This window comes from Melanostigma gelatinosum (assembly GCF_949748355.1).
Source record: "Melanostigma gelatinosum genome assembly, chromosome: 1".
Classification (NCBI taxonomy): Eukaryota; Metazoa; Chordata; class Actinopteri; order Perciformes; family Zoarcidae; genus Melanostigma; species Melanostigma gelatinosum.
Genome location: NC_136634.1, coordinates 9,535,131 through 9,554,991, shown reverse-complemented (window position 1 = coordinate 9,554,991; position 19,861 = coordinate 9,535,131). Strand labels below are relative to the sequence as shown.

At 42.0% G+C, this 19,861-nt stretch overlaps 2 protein-coding genes across 3 annotated transcripts; one reads left to right on the top strand and one right to left on the bottom strand.

Annotated features, from left to right (window-relative positions):
- Positions 1-1,900: 1,900 nt before the first annotated feature.
- Positions 1,901-3,159, bottom strand: fancf (FA complementation group F; the record flags this gene model as incomplete). Its single annotated transcript, XM_079265712.1, has 1 exon — positions 1,901-3,159. Exon 1 carries the CDS (start codon positions 2,930-2,932, stop codon positions 1,901-1,903), a length of 1,032 nt encoding a protein of 343 aa, XP_079121838.1. The 5' UTR covers positions 2,933-3,159.
- A 657-nt stretch (positions 3,160-3,816) lies between these two features.
- On the top strand, positions 3,817-19,803 carry gas2a (growth arrest-specific 2a). 2 transcript variants are annotated; one of them, XM_079265723.1, is made up of 8 exons: positions 3,817-4,104; positions 7,471-7,632; positions 9,804-9,934; positions 12,945-13,089; positions 14,246-14,309; positions 14,444-14,654; positions 14,737-14,844; positions 18,878-19,803. In XM_079265723.1, exons 2-8 carry the CDS (start codon positions 7,488-7,490, stop codon positions 19,085-19,087), a joined length of 1,014 nt encoding a protein of 337 aa, XP_079121849.1. In that variant the 5' UTR covers positions 3,817-4,104; positions 7,471-7,487; the 3' UTR covers positions 19,088-19,803. The 2 variants fall into 2 exon arrangements, with proteins under 2 accessions (XP_079121849.1, XP_079121850.1); XM_079265724.1 differs by having other exon boundaries at positions 3,818-4,104; positions 12,948-13,089.
- The last annotated feature ends 58 nt before the right edge of the window (positions 19,804-19,861 follow it).

The following is a 19,861-nucleotide window of genomic DNA, read 5'->3' as shown; positions in this document are numbered from 1 at the left end:
GGAATTAGTGGCTGCTTGAACAGATTTAAGAGACGTCTCGTGAACCTCACACATTTAAAGTGGGCTGCTGCAGTTATTATGGGGCTGTGTCGACCTCCTGCTGTTTGAAGTGATACAATAAGAAAACCTGTAATTTCACCTTGCAGGTTAAGAGCAGAGGGCAATTTCCTCCCATTTATGAGACAAACAAACTGGTTGGTAAATAGCTGCTTTATATTATTAGGGTTTTAATCCTGCGGAATGAAACGGTTATTGATATTAAAATATTGCAGCTCCCTGCCAAAGAAAACTAAAGATTCTTTGACATGAAGAGATTTGAAAATCACGGGCTTTCCTTGTTATCAGATGTCAGACATGGACATCATGTAAAACATGTTCTCCTTTCATGGAGATACAGGCAAAGGACTTAATTGTAGGCTTCTAATTTGGAGTGAGACGAACACATCTGAATCATCGCCGTGGCTGCTAAGACACTCTGCCAGATATGTGCAAGGCTGTGAAGAAGAGTGAGAAACAAAATCTAAAAATGAAAGTGTTCAATCCCAAAGTCTAAACGATACCAAAGTGCTGCTTGTTAACATGTCGGGGATGAAAACTCTTTGCTGAATAAACTCATTTAATTATTTCCTTTGAATACCCAAACCGGCTAAAACCTGATCGAACATGCTGAAAATCTCAATGAGCTTTATTTGCATACATCTATAACCGAGGAGCAGGTGAGATCCATTCAATCCTTGTTGGTTTCCATCCAGCCGGATGAATATGTTCTTCATTGGATGGAAATAAATTGGTTGTGTACATGCAACCCCTCACTCGGTGACCCGTGTCTGTCTCAACGTGAATTGCTTTTGTGGCGTGTTAAACGAGCCGTGGTCGTGTTGGTGTTTCCCTCCGCACGGCGGCCGGGTCTCTAATCCGCTGTCTGCCGCGGTTATGTCACACACACACACACACACACACACACACACACCAGCTATTGTGTGATTGACGACGCCTGATCTGACTAACTGATCCCTCGAGCGCAGAGGTGCTCCGACACATGGGCGAGGTCGGGGATGTGTGAATTGGCAGTCGAGTCACATCACTGGCATTAAGCCAATCAAAATGTTTGGATTCAGAAGGAGTGCAGCTTTGTTGCGAGGAGGCAATATTGACAGATGGTGTGTGAGAAAGTGAAAATGATTTTAGGGTGTGTACAGTTAGAAAAGGGTAAATTAGATGACACAACGTCTTTCGGCCATTTCTTTACAGCCCGTTGTCCTTTAAGACCATTTTCTAGGACCTCATAAATCAGCAGCTACAGAATGATTTTTAAACACTACATCTATAATATCATTTGGTAGTGAGGTGGGATTTATGGAGCCAAATAAAGCCTTGAATCTCCGGAGACTAATTAATGAAGTGTAAACTATTCACTGCCTGAAATCTCTACTTTCAATTGAATTGAGTCAGATGACGTGCTGCTACAAGGCAGCATGTGGTTCTACCATCTGTCCAAACCGTTTTTAACAAATATCCAATTGTATTGAGAAAAACAATGAATCCCATCACGACAAGGTGCATGGATAAAATATTACAAAGATATTACAAAATCCACTGAAGTGAGCATACTAAGCTTCATGAGCTTTTATGATACCTGTGTTTTGGTACCATTACCAAAATGCTACTTTTTTGACACCTTCCTCTGCTTGGGAATTTTTTTTTCCCCCATTAAAAAACCCAAAGTTATTTAATGTTGAATGTCAATGTGTCATGTGATGCCAGCATTGACGCAGTTTACAAAAATCTGTGCTCTGGATGTTTTCTTTGGTAACAAAACGTACTGAGGTTTATTATAGTCATACATTGCATAAAGATATAAACAGACTTAGACATTTGGGCATCTTTTTGTGACTGACAGTCACTTGTTTACAGCTGACAGGAGGTCTCCCCACACACTCAGACCTTCGACATCAAAGTCTCCATCGGACATTTTCAAAGCATTTAGCTCTTTTTCTACATCGTCTCTCAAAGAGGGACTGGTCTCAAACAAGCCCAGGAAGTGCTGGGTCAGTCTGTTGAAGGACACTGTTCGGTTCCTTCTGGGTTGAACCCATTCACCCTCACTTATGCTGTACTCCATATCGGATGCCCACTTTTTCAGCAAATCGCAGTATGCATGTCTAAATTTCAGGTGTTCTTTGGTCAGGTCTATAATAAGTGTAGCAGGCAAAGCAGAACACATGTGCTGCAGCACACTTTGTTCTTTCTGCAGCCAGTCCAAGAGAAAGTCATGTGAAGTGCTTTGTGCAGCAGAGTTTTTCTTTGTCAGCAGAGCTGCGGCGATGACAAGACAGAAATGTCCTGCTGCGCCTTCAAATCCCAGGAGGACAGAGTCTAAAATGTGCTCTGTGCGGCAGGCTTCACTGCCTTGGCTCAGCAGAGCATCCAACCTCTCCATCAGCATCGCAGCCTGCACCTCAGCATCAGCACCAACAGCTGACAGGTCTGTGAGAGGACTCAGGACTTTACAAGCAGATTTGCATTGAATGATGTGGCTGCAGAAGCCGGTGACGTCCTGGCACTCACTCTGCTGGGTGTTTACAGGACTCGCAGTGTCAAAGAGTATCTTCATGATGGAGATGGGCAGCTCGGGGTTTTTTAACAACCCAACAAGCAACAGGTGCTGACACCGGGAGAGGTCCGAGAAGGAGACTTCAATGTATCCCGCAAAGGCAGCTCGCAAACTTTGATTTGTGAGCTGCAGCTGCTTCTCCATAAGCATCCTTATCGCGGGGTTGTTGTGAAACCTGGAAAAGAGGTGTTCGCAGTACCGGGCCCACTGAACAGCTCTGGACAGAGTTTGTTTATCCCATCGCTGCACCTCACCGCTAAGCGCCGCCACCGCCAGCAGCTCCGTCGTGCTCGCCACGTTTTTCAGCACCGCCTCCATGTGGCGCTCTCCGCGTCCACAGGTCAGCCTCTGAGCGCTGCTGGTGGACGCTCACTGAGAGAAGCACACAGTTCAGATAAACATTCACCCAAAACCGTCTTCTGCCGCCGACACACTGCAAAACGTTATCGTTAATAGGCTAGCTAGCTGGTTAGAAACAGGTTAGCTAACAACAACAGTTAACATAACTTAGATTCGAGCAGCAGCACAGGGCTTCCGGTGACACGTTTCAAAACAAAAATGTTTGTAACGAATGCTGTTTCATATTATATCCAGCGTTGACAGTATGAACTATCAAAGGGATATTTAGTAGAAATTAACATACTTATGTTTTTCCTTTACTCGCGTACCCCGGCCGCTTTTGTAACGCTTGTACTACTGCGCATGCGTCCTTGAGTGCGAAGCCTTGGCAAATGTATTTCCTTCAAAGTAAAAGCCGCAGAGTAACACCAGCAACACGCACAGAAAGAGTGCAGAATTGAGTATACACTCAGTATACACACATTTGGATTTTGTTTCTATGGTTTACTTTCTGACAAACATATTCATGTAGTTCATTCCCTATATTACATCAATACTATTGTAAAAACAAAACCCATCTAATTAGAGAAAAAACGTAATTAATGCATGACAATAAAACAATTACCTATTTTATTTATTTAGGGTTGTGTCTGCTTCATTATGATTTATTTACAAAATTAACAAAACAGTGTCATTTGAATTTAATATTCATGACGAACAGATTTGATATAGTCAGGGTCTGTCAGTTGGATCAGATTACATGTGCACAAAGAAAAAAATGGAAATCCATTTAAGCAAAGTGTATCGAAGGATTGAATTTCTCGGGCTGACCTGCTGAATGCGGTCCAGAAATGTCATATTGAGGCAACACAAAGCGGAGCGAAAGAGGCACTGCCAGCAGGATCAAACTTCCCTCCCATCAGCAGCAGCAGCAGCGCGAGTTTATGTGTGTGTGTGTGTGTGTGTGTGTGTGAGTGCATTCAGATCCTTGTGCAAATGCGCAGCGGTCCACATTGGTTCAGTGTTTTGGAGCCTATAACCTGTGGGTCGGTGCACCGCGGTGAAAAGCATGAAAACTGGGATCCAGCAGTTCTCAGGACGAGTGAGAGGAAGGTGCGCACTAACGAGCTGAACCCTCAGGGCGAGCACAGGTAAGGAGCTTCTTAGGACTCATGCAAAGACATTTGCGCTTTTTGTTGCCAAATGAATGACAGATTTTTGAATGTCTTTATAATCTGTTTTAGGTTGGGGGTGTAACATTTATAGCCCCTTGCTCTTCTCACTGGGGGGTTGTGCCCTTTGCAAAATTTCATATTCAATTTTTATAAGTTGTGGCTCAGTTCAGTCTTACTTCTTGACAGTGAAGAAGCTGTTCATTTGACATTTCTCAAAAAATAATTTCAAGGCATCTTTAATTACACGGAATGACATTTTTTGTTCAGTTGCAGCATTCAGTCATTTCATTGGTTTTAATTAGTGGGTGCTCTGCTGGAGTTCAGTCATAACTCATCAGGCGTCCTCCCTTGATCCTATTTCCAGAGTGGTGAAATGTCTGTTGTGGCTGCTTTTATTTGTGACAGTTGTAAAGGAGGAGGCAGTGTTAAAACTGTATAACAGTTGTACATAAAATGCGCTGCAGTGTTTTAAGAGGCAAATGCAACAGTCTAAAACCAGTTTATTGCACTAAATTCAGACATAGCAACAAAAGATCTGTGTCATGCAAGAATAAGTGTGCTATGCAGACATGGTGTCTGTCTGAAGTGTAGTTTGCTTGTAATGAAAAGGGAAACAACACGGGGGTCTTCAAATGCAGGCCTATGCTGCCTGTTACATTTTGAAATGATTTGGTCGAGAATAAATCAATGCAAGATTACAGCTCAGGATTTATGACACCATGTGGTTCACGAAGACAATAACTGTTTTGTTGGAATGTGTGATATGATAATAAACAAGCTTTGTGCTGCAGGCTTATTGTATTGCTGAAGTTACCACACAAGTACAAACAAATCTACTGTTGTTGATATCTGCTGCAGATTTCGTACTTAACTAACCACAGTTGATGATACAATTGGATAGCTGAAAGCAATACTGACTCACAACACACACACAGTACTTCTCTGTAGTAGAAACATGCTGAGTTTCCTTGTTTAAATGGACAAATCAGTCTCCAGATCCGTTTACTGTTGTAGTGGAGAAAGGCGTGAAGGGCTGTGAGGGTTAGGAGGACAGAGCCACTCTTGTTTTTTTGTCTGTGATTCAGCAGTTGAAATTCCCATCCATATGCCTTCCTGGAGCAATCTGCAGCCAACTAGGTTATGACGGCGTTACTGAAGTCATGAGGCTTTTCAGACTGAGAAAAACAAATTGTATATCTCTAATCGAATATCTCTGGGCTATAAGATGTATTTTCTTCTGCTTCTGAACCATGGGTGTACTGTGAGATTCTGAGTCAGATTCTGAAAAATAGCATGAAGCAGCAAGTTCAGCAGATGATGCTACATGAAGCCTAGCAGAGTGGTGGAGTTGGCTGTGTTCTTGGCCTGCAGTGGAAGAGGTCAGGCTACAGTGTGGTGAGAGGAAACCAGGTATGTTTAACAACAGCTCGTTGTTTCTTTAGGAAACTTTCCTGGGAAAAAGAGAAGAAACCCGAGTATGAAGTTTCTTCATGGTCCCGTTGAGAACAATACAGCTTTTGATTTAAGTATGTTGTTCAATGACAGATGTTTAGAACTCCAATGCATTTTTCTGCATTTTAAAATGAGTTCTGTGGCTTAAGAATCACATGAGAAAGTTGAATACAATGTTTTTCATTAGCCAGTGAAGAAAATATACTGAATATCAAAAACAACGAGTGTAAAATATTTAAGATACTTCTTCACTGTGCTATGTTACCCATTGACAGATATGTCAAATACAAATATCTTTATAAACACCAGTTAATGGTGCTTGTGCTGTGAGACATGAGAAGTTGTCCCAGTGCCCTTATCCTGTCTGTCAGCCTGCATCACACTGGACCTGTGAATGTAGCACCAGCGTGTGAGTGCTGAGCTCCAGAGTTCAGTGAGCGTAAGAAACATGGAGCTCTTGTCTAAGATAAGATAAGATAAGACCACCTTGGTCGGACATCAAGGCCCAGATGTCCAGCGTAGCAACGCAGTGTGATTTGGTTACAGCCAACTGCAGAGGGACCTTGACATGTTACAGAGCTTTATAGCTCAGATTCCTCACATTGTGTGACACTCCCTCGGTATTCAGAGGACATTTTCAGCCGTCACAGACTATGAGCTAATTGTTCATGGACGCTTCCCTTCTTTGTTTGAATGAGCTCTTCTTCTAATTTGCATCAAATATCCTGTTGCCATTTGCCTGGCGTGTAAGATGTTCCTGCTGGTGTCCAAGCTGGAGGCACAACCTTTTTAGATGCCACAACTTGATTTCATTACAAGGAGGGGATTGTACTCAACCCACTTTCTGTTTCTTTGATGACGCCAGAAAGACGAATTTAGTGAAGACAAAAAAACAGAAACATATCAATCACACTCAGTCATCTATGTTGTTCAGTCATCTGTCACAATAGAATATTTAAGCTGTCCATTTCTTAATTCTTAAAACGATGTCCGCACATTGTCTCTTTCCATGTCAGCACTTACATCTGGTGCCCAGTTTTGTCAGTTACTTGCATCATCAGCAAATGCACTAATGGAGTGACACTGGATTGAAATGTGAAAAGATTTTTACATTATAGCTCAGACAGTGAACATCTGGCACACTGTAGCACCAGACAGTGAGAAATGTCTCATTTACTTATTGACTTCACTTTGCAGGCAGTGAGTAGTTGTTAAAATGTCGCTCTGAATATTGATGTCAAATCCAGTCTCTCCATCAGGCTGCAATGTAAGGCCTGCTGCAGTGTCGGCTCGATTGGATTGATTTAGACTCTATGATAGACTGGTTCTGCAACCTGAAGGAGCTCTTTGTCTGTGGCTGCTGTTTGTTGAATAGAGGTCCTACTGTATGTGTGTGGCTGGTATGAAAGTGTCTGTTGTTCAGTGAAGAGGTGGACAGGAACCTTACTGTCTCATATCATCAGGTGGACTGAAAACCAAACCGGGATTCGTGCCAAGAGGACAAAAGCACTCTGATCCCTCTTCTCTTGTATTCATTTGATCGTATCATTTGGATTTAGAAAGAAATGTTCAGAAGGGCTTCATTTCCATGAGTGATTCCTTCTATCATCATAATATACCATACGATGTATAACTTGATGGTTTCTGTTAGACTGTTGGTTGGTCAAAGCCTGAAAATGTTGAATCAACACCTATCACAGTTTCAACACAAAAAAGGACATTATGAGCTTCACACATGGGGTGTTGATTGAAGAGCTGCTCTATGGTAGCCTATTACACATATCCATGTTGATTTAGACAGCACACATGTTTGAAGTTCCCTTTGCAAACTCTCACTGACGTCTTTGTGATCATCGTCTTCGTGCGTCCTGTCCTCCTGTCCTTCCTCAGGCCGTCAAAAGGGAACCATGTGCAGCTTCCTGAGCCCCAAACAGCCCAGTGGCCCCGGCTTCACAGATATGCAGCAGTATCAGCACTGGCTGGCCAGTCGACATGAAGCCAGCCTGCTGCCCATGAAGGAAGACCTGGCCCTGTGGCTCACTAATATCCTCGGTAGGAAACACTCATAATCATCACATGACACTACTACGAATAATTCTGTATTTGTCGTAAACAAGTTGTATGGAAATCATTTCTTTCAATACATTTTAATTATATATTGTGCCTCAGTTATTTATTTCCCACAAATCTTGCTATTTTTGCAAACAAATACAAAGCACTGTCCTAGAAATAGCTTGGCTTTGAATTGACTAACCTTCAGCATGAATTGAACTGGTGTTGCTGATGCAAACACCTCTGCTGTGGACTGGAATCAATCTGAACCTCATTACAAACACTTTTAAAGTCACTGGAATGTGTGAACCAGTTCCCTGTTCACCCTCCCATAGATTGTCCTTAATTGAATAATGGCCGTCATTACGAGTTCTCGAATAATGCGCAGCCAGTGGTGGAACATCAGCAGAGGCTTTGTGCAAGGTTGTTATTGCATAATAAATCACCCTTTGTAGTGTACTTCTTCAACAGTGCAGTCACAAAACAAATGCATGGCGCACTCTGAGGATCTGATTTGAATTTAGAGACTCAAATCGAATTGGGTGTGTTTGCAGAAGGTTAAGTTTCATATTAACACATAATAGTCTCTGTGTGGTTTATGCAGTATGGTTTATAATGGTAAAAAGAGAATATTCAGGTTTAACTGTGACACCAGTGACCAACCAGTGTCTGCACAAAAATGTACTTGTTAGCAAAACCCAGATTCTTACAATTCCTCCTCCACCAGAGTTGGTGACAATGTAAGAATTCAGCAATTGTTGGCTGAATTTCTAAGAGGCTAACAGTCTGTTACCTATTATTTTATGTATCGGCATTTCAAGTTTTGTTAACGAGTGTATAGTCTTTAAGAAGTGAGGCAGTTCTGCTGATGCACCGCAGTATTTTAAGCTTTTCTTCCAAATTTCTTTTGAAATATTTGTAGCTGTACTTGACACGGTAAAAATGATTCACCTGATGTCTGGGAGTTACTCCATGGGACAACCTGCAGACTGTAAACAGTCCAACAATAATTTCTCAAATCAACTGGAAGCCGGTTAAGTTTCTGAAACTTACTCGTGTGTGTGTGTGTGTGTGTGTGTGTGTGTGTGAGAGCTACTTAAAACAACTTCAGTACCTCATTTGTTGTCTCTGGCAGTCTGTGTGTTTGCGCTGGAACCAGCGGAGCTAGAAACCTCTGGTGTACTGTTGGGATCAAAGACAAAAAAAGACTTCAGAGCATCCACATATTTGCAATAAATGTTGAACCAGTTTGTTGGTTTAAAGGTGTTCAGCACCTTAAAATTCTCAGAAAGAAGGCGCTGGTATGCTTAGCAGGGTTTATAGTTTCAGGTGGGAGGAGTGATGCGGCATAACGAGTCCACTGATTGAGTGGGAGGCCGGTGCTTGCTTATACTGATGAGTCATACTGCTGTTGTGATGGGGGGTTGAATGAACCAAGCAATTCATGCGAGTGAGTATTTGAGTTGAACTGTTTCTCTCAGAGCCCTCTGGAATATATTTTCCTCACACATGGATCGAGGGAGAGTCTGAGCATATAAGACGGGAGCTCACTGAGTATTTCTCAAGATTTCAATCTCTCTTTTCTGGGCTCAATTACAACATTTGGAACTCATTAAACGTCGAAACCCCCAAGACCCCTCCTCCTATAAGAAACAGAAAAGGGATTAAAAAAAATGAAAAAAATCTCCGGTTTCTTTCCACAGACACCCCCCTGCCACCACCTCCTATTTCACAATGATCTAACTATGAAGGAATGGTCCTCTGGAAGTCAGTCAACTGGACACCACATGTTGATCACCAAACTATCTCTGCAACTGTGCAGGATAAGGAGGCATATTGTGCACAATCAGATGCCCCCTTATCTTGTCTTTGCCACCCCACGGTAGAAAATCCCCCCCGCCCCCCGCCCCCCGCACCAGATTCCCCCGAGTCATGTTGTAATATGTGAACATTTGGCTTCTCCATAGCTGCCTAAACCCAGCAGCACAAGCCAAGCTCAATCAGCCAAGCAGTTTCTGGGAGTCAATAACATCGCATCAGGTTCAGCTTCAACTGGGAATGGATGGAGAATAAATTGTATTTCCTTATAGTGCACATATATTTTAAAATGAGCATTTGATTGTTGAATTTACTGCTGGGTTCTTTGCTCTCTTCATGTGTCCCCTGGTCAGGTCTGGAAATCACCGCTGAGAGTTTCATGGATCGCTTGGACAATGGCTTCCTGTTGTGCCAGCTGGCTGAGACACTGCAGGAGAAGTTCAGGCAAAATGACGGAGACATGTCTGCCTGTGGCAACAGCAAGGTATCAAGAAACCTGAGGATCACAGTAGTGTGGCATGATAGCGTTTACAGTGAAAACGCTAACCTGGGAGCAAACCCTTAAAGTGTTCAATGATTTGACAGAGAATCGATTCTAAAAACGTGTATGATCATTTTGACTGACAATCGCTGTGGTCCCAACTATATGAGCAATCCTCCTGCATGTTAAAAAAAGTGTGAAATCCAGACATACTAAGTCGTATTACATTTAATATCAGTTTTCTGCATTGCCACATAAATTATCCCTTCAAGTCCTGTTATTCCTGCAAAAGTAATTGTGACCAAACTGCCTAAAGACAACAGTATTGAAGTTGTATTGACTGTTCCTGAGACAGGAAACAGCTGGTATGAGGTTTCCATCAATTGGATCAATAAAAGCAACACGAATAGAGTTCCTCCCATCTCAAAGAAATATTTGACGTCATAACCTTTGAAAGGTAACACAGAGAGACCCTCTCGAATTATCCAACCCGTCCATAGATCTTACTTGTTGATTGGTTCTCTCGGCTCACCAGCGACCATAAATCCCAACTTCGCAAGGAGCTCCATAATTTCATAAAAGAGGTGCACAAAGGGTGGGATGGGGGATGGGGGATGGGGGATGGGGGCCTGCAGCCTTCGGCAGGGCAAAAAAGGAGAAAAAAAATAAGGCTGGCAAGGACACATTAACTGATGGGGCCCCACATCCCCTGTGAGAATTGGCAGAACTACATTAAATGTTCATTTCTTGTGAGCCTTGAGTCAGGCTTTAATGAATTTTAAAAGATGAAAGGGTGCCTTGCAAGTCGTAATCGTATATATTTTACTGGCTCACTGCTCCAGAAAACAAACCGATCTTTACATTGGATCTGCTTCAGAGCTACTGCAAGAAGGTTTGATGTCTTTAGCTGTATAAATGTTGTTCACGTATTTCCACTTGTGCCCAGTCTATAGACGTCCATAGAAACATCCTACAGTGTTGAGCAAAGTTGCATTTGTTGAACCTAAAATGTGGCTTCATGAGAGTTAAAAAAATGGTGCTGAATATGACAAAAGCCTTATCTTGGAGACATGAATACTATCTGTAGTTTATAGTGTCTGGTGCTCAGGGAAACACTGATTAGTTTCTGTTCAGAGGAAAGGAAGCCAAAGACTCCTGTGTTGGCTCTGGAGTGAGAGTTGTTGATGTTTGCATGACTGTGCTGATGACGGTGAGTCTCCTGATCTCAGTGTGAGTGTAGCAGCACAGATTTGAGGAAATACTTGAGGTCAGTGACCGCGGGACGGCAGAGGATCCACTGAAATGGTCTAATGATCATGTAGGCCAACATATAGAGAGAGTCTTCCTGAGGCGGAGTCCTGGAAAAGAGACAGAGCGTGGTCTACCCTGACCTACAACTCAGGCTTAAAATCAAACAAAGTTGCACCGTGATGTTTTATGTTAAACTTACAGCTCACATTGTGCACTTTCAGCATTCGCCTGATGCAATGTACGTCATCTTATGTCATTTCAAATTTATGACTCAAAGAATTGTTGCTTTGCTTATCATGGCACTTTGTAATAAGCTGAGATGTTTACTGTTTTTGACCACTTTAAAGAGAACGTCCATCTGCTTTAAAACTCATTATGAGTTGTGGGTGGAGTGGGACTAAATGATTCCAGCAGAGGGAAACAATAAATCCCTTTGTAGATGCTGTCTCTTGCACATCTTCCCACGTGTTTACGTCAATGTATACTGCGTATGACTGAAGATGATATTTCTTTCTCGTCATATTACTGTCATGTGCCAGATTCAATACCACCACCGTGTTAACTGTTACAATTATTCCCACATTAACACAATTTACAGGAACATTACGTATTTTAGGAAATACGCTCATTTACTAACCACTCCCATATCTGTCCATTAAATGTAAAGCCACAGTCAGCACCAGCAGAGACCCCAGGAAGTTACTGCGCTGGAAATAGTTTGACACACAACCCCCCAAGCTTCAGAGGAGCTGAAGGGGATTTTTAAACCGTTGAACAGAACCAAGCTGTTTCCCCCTGTTTCCAGTCTTCATGCTCAGCTAAAATAACTGGCTGCAGTGGTATATTCTCCACAACTAACTCTAAAGAAAAAAAGCCAATAAGCGTTGGCATATTTCCCAAAATGTAGAACTATTCCTTGAAAGTGTGCATGTACAGCCATGAAGGTAGAGATACATAAATCATTTATAATCTTCCTGGTTGAAAGAAGATTACGTGATTTTTATGAACTCAAAGTACTCCTTTATCCTTATTATTTGTTCCTATTCCTCTAAACATCATGTCTTCCAAAAGTTCTGCGCCTTCTGTGCAATTATTAGACACGTAAAGGTGCAGATCAGCACCACAGAAATAACAACATGTCATTCTGATTGTTGGATCAAACGAAGCTGGCAATGTGGTCGACATTATTTCTCCAGGAATGCAAAGTAATTCAACAACAGAAAGGATCCCAGAAAAAGTCGCAAGGAGAGCCTGGAAAGAAAAGAAAAATACCCACGAAAAGCCTGCATATTTCCAGCATGAGCTCATTGCACCTTTCTTATTGCACAGACGCACATGTCCTGCATAAAACCACAGCGAGGCGCATAAATCTCCCCGAACAGAACGTGTGGGGGCTGAAACCTTTAAGCATGTCATTTGATCCCAAATCATAGAAGGCCTGGTAAAGTAGACCCATTTTCTAACCCACCATCTAGCGTATTGATCTCTGTTGAAAAGGTCCTTGATCCTGAGCCGAAAGCAGCAGATGGAGAAGAAATCAGTGTAGATAAAAAAGTGTGTGACTCTATGTTATGGTGGAAACTCTGGGGGTTTTTCTGGACAAGGCACCCTCGTGGATTTTTGTTTTTGCTTTGTCAAACACAGAATAGAAGTTCATGTTCAATTCTGTGTCCAAGCATTCATCAATTAAAATGTTCTTCATCCCAGGTTCATTTGTGTGTAGCGTACATGAAGACATCGACTAACCTCTCAATGTCTCTAGCAGAGTATTCCCTATCGGAGGATACCATGTCGGCAGAGCGCTCCCTCCGGTTCCTTTTTTGCCCGAGACAACACCGCTAACTTCCTGGCCTGGTGTCGTAAGGTTGGAGTTGGAGAAACATGCCTGTTTGAGTCAGAGGATTTAGGTGAGAGTACTCTTTTTCTGCTATAAACATCAAAACACTAGAGAATCTAAATGTTGGACAAACAGGGGAGTCTGTAAACAGCCTTTAGATACAACACAGCCAGCATTTGGCTCTCACTGGCACCACCATTGGACTCAGGTTTCTATCTCCTGTGAATGGCGTGATTGTGCAGGTATAGGGTATCACACAGGTTGGACTGCTTCTCTCTCCTCCCCCCTGAAGCTCAGAGGACTCACTCCAGGCTTATCTTCAACTCCTTTCACATTCACACAAAGCTCAGCAGGGCGGCAGTCTGCTGGGAGAAGCTCTACCTGACGATGAGGACATGTGCATCTCGGATACAGTGCTCATGCACAAAACGTCTGTGTAAAACAAAGGCAGCACAGACAGAAGGGTGTGAGTTGGAGAGAAAGTAGGCCAACGCTATGCAAATGTTTTCCTCAGCCCAGAGTGGGGACATTCTCTTCCTCATTCACACACTCACTGTGTTATCTCCCTCTAATCTATTGCAAGGATTTTTTGCGCATTATGTCACCGGGAATATGTTCACAGTTAGGATATGCCTGGACTGAAATATTCTCCTTACAATTAGATATACCTTATGTGACCCTGCCAGCAACAGAAATACCGAGACTATTCGTACATTCCTGTAATTTCTGTCTCATGGCCGCTCGACCATCGCTACGCAATTTCAACTATGCAAATCATTTCTGAGGGCCAAGTCACGCACACTCATTTATCAACACTGCACCCTCACATGCAGTGGATTTCACTGACTTCTGTTATTTCTCTTTCTTCTGTTGTTTCTCTGGATGGATTTATCAGTTCAGCAGATGAAACAGGTTTGCTATCACGCAGTGGATATTTTGTCTTTAATGCATGATGTGGTGTGTCACATGTATCACACATCTTGTCTCACTGTCTGGTCATTTATTCGGAGAGGTTAGAATATATAACATAGAAAACCTCAAGTCTGAACAATATACTCATTTGGGACAATCCGGGTTGGAGAAGAGAGGAACATTTGACTGCATGAAGTTCACGAGTTCATTTTTATGTTCATCTTACCATCACACAGCCACTCATTCTCACTCAGTACCTGTTTCCAGATATAATGTCGACATATTGAATGCTGAAGCTTAATCTCTTCCTGTAGTTCTTCATAAGCAGCCGCGAGAAGTCTGCCTCTGTCTTTTAGAGTTGGGACGGATAGCTTCACGGTATGGACTTGCTTTTCCTGTAATCTGTATATTTTAGTTCACACATGACTATTTTTCAATATGCTTCTTCAGATTTTTCTATATCTTAATTCTACATTCATGGGATGACACGACTCTTTGTTTCCTTGGTCTAGATACAACGTGGAGCCTCCTGGCCTCATACAACTGGAGAAAGAGATTGAACAAGAAGAAAAATCCCCTCCACCACCTCCATCACCTGTATCCCCAGCTCAGCCCCTTCCTCCATCTCCATCTTTATCTCCCTCCCCGTCTCCTTCCCCATCTCCGACTCCTACCAAAGTCATTTCCGGCAAGAAAAGTACAGGGAAGCTGTTGGACGATACTGTAAGTTAGCAGTAATTAACCCCCGCTTCTACTTTTCATTAGTAGGAGGGAAATATCTTTAATATATTTGTGTGTTTTACAGGTAAGAGATATCGCTGATGATCCCCCCTGCAGATGTCTGAACAAATTCTGCGTAGAGAGACACTCACAGGGTCGATACCGTGTTGGAGAGAAGATGCTTTTTATCCGGGTACGTTTTTTCATAATAAGGACACATATCCAGCATCTGGTGTTGGAAAATGTTACAGTTTCCAAATCCTTTGCATCGTTAAACGTAAGAATAGCACATGGGAAGTTAAGATGAAAAGTCTTGGTTTCATATTATTGGTGTCATATTTGCTTAAGTTCGAGTACCTCAAAATTGTGCTTCTTGTACTTCACTGTTTTAGAGGCTAAATTCAGTTAATTCATCATTTAGCCGATTAATCTATCCAAGAGCATTCAAATAAATTCAAATGCAAATGCTGGATAAATGTAGTTGAGTCAAAGGTACAATCTTGCTTTCTGTGCTGGATAAATATAGTAAAGTAAAAGAAAAAAATACAAAGATGATGATAATCAAGCAAAGTGCTGTACACTGTACTGGACATTTTCTTTTCATGGTGTATTAGTCTGTGTGTTTTATTGGGTTGATATATATTTTAAAACGTAACACAAGGACAGAGAAAAACTCAAAAGCTAACAATCAAATTTCTGTTAATTTTTCAAATCAGTTTGGGGTGGATAACAATAAGGTCTCTCCCTGCAGTGCAAACCCCTCTCTGTGCACACAGCATATGGCAGTGTGTTGATATAGGGACTGGCTTTGGGATGAAAGTAAACCATTGTGTCTGGAGAGCCCGCCTCTGCTGTGAGGTCTCATTTACTGGTAGTGGTATTCCGACGATGTCCGTCTTCAGCCAAACATAATGTGGCTCACTGGCTATTAAGGGAAAATAACACCCACACATTTCCATATCTGAAGTTAATGCTTGGAAAATATTTGACTCAGCTTTATCGCCCGTTAATTGTGTCTTATAATCACACTGAATCTATCAGCCCAGGAAACGTTGCTGGACTCTCTCTGAGTGGAGGGATGCTGGATACTGGAGGAGGATCAATGGAGGCTAACACACATTAGAGAAGTAGCATTGGTCCCCTTGGGATTCTGGTTACTTGGCAACCTACAACCAGAATTCACACCTCTGAGAATGTGAGTCATGCCGACGGTATGTTTCAGAAGCGAAGACGTACAAAAGAGAGTTTACTCTTGGATGTCCTCTGCTGTCAGCCCGTTATACTGCAACTTATGTCAAATATCAAACAAGTCTCCGTCATTGTATAGGGTGTGGATGAACAAAGCTGCTTTTAAATATTAGTGAGGATCATAAGAATTTCCTGCTACAATAACATGAGGGAATCTGAATATTTATCATCATTTGATGCTTTTTAGATTTTTGCTTTTCAGTCTTCTTTGTGTTGCTGAGCAACCAAGGACAGATGGTGAGAAGCTCACAGTGTTGGTCTAATGCAGGATGCTGTCCAGTATTCAATCTGGACCACCATACGTGTCTGTTCAAGTCAATCTTATTCATTTAGACCAAAACCACAAATCACAAATTTGCATCGAAGGGCCATCTCTCTTCCTCATGAATATAATTCAGTTCTCCCCTTTTATTTATTCATTTACACACAGTACTTAGTTCTATTTGATTGCCTATTTTATTGTTTTATTCTATTCTAATTTAAAATATTTGAATATTTGTTTATATATATTCTGTGTGGGTAGGATGGACGGGGACCACAATGGCAATTCATTGTACAATCCTGCATTGTATGTTGAACAATAGAGCAAAACCTTGAGCTGAACCTTGAGCCTTTTCAATTGGTATCACATACCACTCTCTCTCTGTGCAGACCCTTGATATCCCCCCCAAAAAAAACTTTAATTGGGAAAAACCATAAAAAGCAAAAGAGGAGGGATCCTTCTTCCAGGACGGGCAGGCATGCACTAAATGTGCACAGAATAGTCAGAATTAACAAAACGAAAATGACACATGCTTATGATCATGCGTTATCGTGTGTACTCACAGTTACTGTATGTGAGATCCATTGTTTGATCAGACCAAAGCAAGTGTGAAACCTCTATTCCTTTGTCTCTCAGCCAGCACTCTTCACAGTCAAAATGCTTTAATTAAAATTCCTCAAATGGTTTTTACCCTGCAGCAGCTGCTTCCACTGAAAAAGGCATGAGGACCGTAAGACCAAGTCACTTTCTGTAGGCAGCAAGGACAACAGTGGCATGCAGCCCATATAAGAGTGTACACCACAATTATCTGTCCATGCCTGAGAGACTGACCTTCTCAGCTCCTGGAATAAATGAGGTTGTAGGCTCAACAAGGGGGCAGAGTAACATCACAGTGTTTGTGAGAAGTGCTGTCCAAGCTCTGCCCCGGGCCTCTGTCCTTCTCTGGGCTGCAGAGGGAATGGGCTTGAAACAAGGGTCTTGTCCCAAAGCAGCGTGATTGAAACCCCTCTGCATCACACAGGTCCATTAAAATCCACAGTCACAAAGCCTGAAGGCCTGGTGCTGGTGATTGGAGGCACTGCCCCACCGCTGCCCTCTTGATTGATTCTTTTAAGAGGCTTATAAATGTTGCATGTTATGCTGCCTAGAGGGCAGAAAGCCTCATATCTGGCCAGACCGAGGGGACAATCTCATGAGGTAGTTTACCCTTTTTATCAAACAACTTAGTTTGGCATTTGTCTGAATGATTCTCTTACTGTTTGTGTTTTTGAAGACAAACATCCAACAGCATCCTAATAGTCTTGATAGTAAGCTGTTCATGGACGAGTTCATCTTTCATCGGGAAACAAGCTTGTTTTACGAGCGGTGTAATGTCGTGTTAATGAGGTATAGGGGTGATAAGGCTCCATAGTGAGGCTGACATGTTTTATGAGCACAGCCTCTGGGGAATGTGAGTGTCTGAGCATCCAATACATCAAAGCCTTTCATCTTCTTCTCTCTGTTGTAATGGTCGATGTTGCCATGGTACCCAACCTTGAGAATGTGTGGCAGGTGGCATCATTTTGAAGCAAATGTTGTAGATTGAGCGATAAAAAACACACTCCATCTAATTTCTTGGTTAAGCAGAGTGTATACTGTCATTTTTAGGTTTTGTGCTTATCGGTGATGAAATAGCCATTGTGTGAATATTGTTTAGCCTGACTGTAAGGATGGCAATGTCAGTCCTCCATTTTGATCAAGACTAAAATATCTCAACTATGACATGGACTGCTATGAAATTTAGTTCAGACATTCATGGTCCCCAGAGGATGAACCATGCTGACTTTGGTGATCCTCTGACAACTATTTGATTGATTGCATCTATATTAGGTGTGGGTGTTCATGTTCCCCACAGGGTGAATCCTAACGACTTTGGTGACGCCTGACTCCTCGAGCGCCAGCAGCAGGTCAACGTTTTCACAGTGAAATATCTCAACATCTGCTCGATGGATTGGCAAACCTTTGTACAGATGTTCATGGTTCCTAATGACTAGATTCCCTGACTTTTGGTGTATTTCTAGTTTTTAGTATAACTACTGTGAACATGACATTTGTTCCGAAAGATGAATTGTAATAACTTTGGTGTATTCCTGCCTTTAATCGAGCGCGATTATCAGCACACACAAAAAAAGAAAAGAAAGAAAGAAAAAACAATTCTTACCTGCACAACTAATGACATTCCCATCAACCACAACCGTGTTTAGTGCTCGTTAGCAAATGTTAACATGGTAACAAAAGATAGCTTAGCTAGATAGCTTAGCATTAACTTGTTAGCATTTTTATTGTGAGCATGTCAGCATGCTGACATCCGCATTTAGCTTAAAACTTTGCTAGCAGTCTCACAGAGCCAGGCTTGGTCTTCTTTATCATGTATGTCCATAAATCAAACAGAGATGAATCGATCATTCTGTTCTGTTTCAACATGGCATTAGGCAGGTAAGAGATGGGGAGAGCTTCCCTCCAGGGACATCAACCAGTCTGAGGCCCCCCAGCATCAATCACCAACCTCTGACATCAAAGCCAAGCTTAACTGTTCGTTCAACTTCTGAACCGAAGCCTCAATCAGTGAAATGACATTAGTCCGATTGAAGGAAGGGCTCAGCAACCCGTTTTAAGCTCTCCTTTGACACGGTGTCATCAGACGTGACACTATCATGCTATTTATTTCTCTCTGCAGATGCTGCACAACAAGCATGTGATGGTGCGTGTTGGTGGAGGCTGGGAGACGTTTGAGAGCTACCTGCTGAAACACGACCCGTGTCGCATGCTCCAAGTCTCCCGGGTGGAGGGCAAGATGTCCCCCATCAGCTGCAAGTCCCCCAACATCAAGGACCTCGCCCCTGACAGCTACCTGGTGGTGGCAGCCCACTACCGCAGCAAAAAGTGAGGACATGAGACTGAAACGTGCCATTCATAACAGGGTGGCTTGTTGCCATTGTTTACTCCCTAATGAACGTGCGCATACAACATATCCCTGTTCTGTAAGAAGCTAGTCTTCTTTGGCAACCTGGCAGGTAGACATTTTCCACAAAGGCAATTCTCCCCCTTTTCTTAATTTGCCATTTGGCTGATATTTGTGATATTGTTAACCTGCCTTACATGGCAGACACGGTTGGCTTTAGTGGGCAGCAAACTCAAGTTGCAAATTGAACTTTAACTATGACATCAGAAGAATAAGTGGAAACTTCACTGTCCAAAGAAATGTAATTTACCAAATCTTTGCATGATTCACTGCATAATTTGCTTGTAGAAACTGCCAAATCTCCCCTAGAAACCAAACATTGGGCTTTTTTTTATTATTAGACGAAGAAATGAAAGCAATGCTTAGACTGTTAACATGTTTAATACCCATTCTATGAAATGCATTTTTATACTATAATCTTTTTTAAATTCTTCTATCATTATTAGGATAGCTGCTGTGTTATATCATTTCTAATGTAAGAATATGGACAATCACCTGTTCAAGACGCAGTATGTAGTTAAACAGAACCTCATTGATTTATGATTAATCAGTCAATTAAGATTTGATGTTCTGCAATTTTTCGATTTGTTGCATGTTACTCATTACTAGAGGTAGTGCAATAATTAAAACTTGATAATCTTTGTTTAGTTTTTTTTACAATTAGTAGATAAACTACATTATCGTTCAATATATTAATTT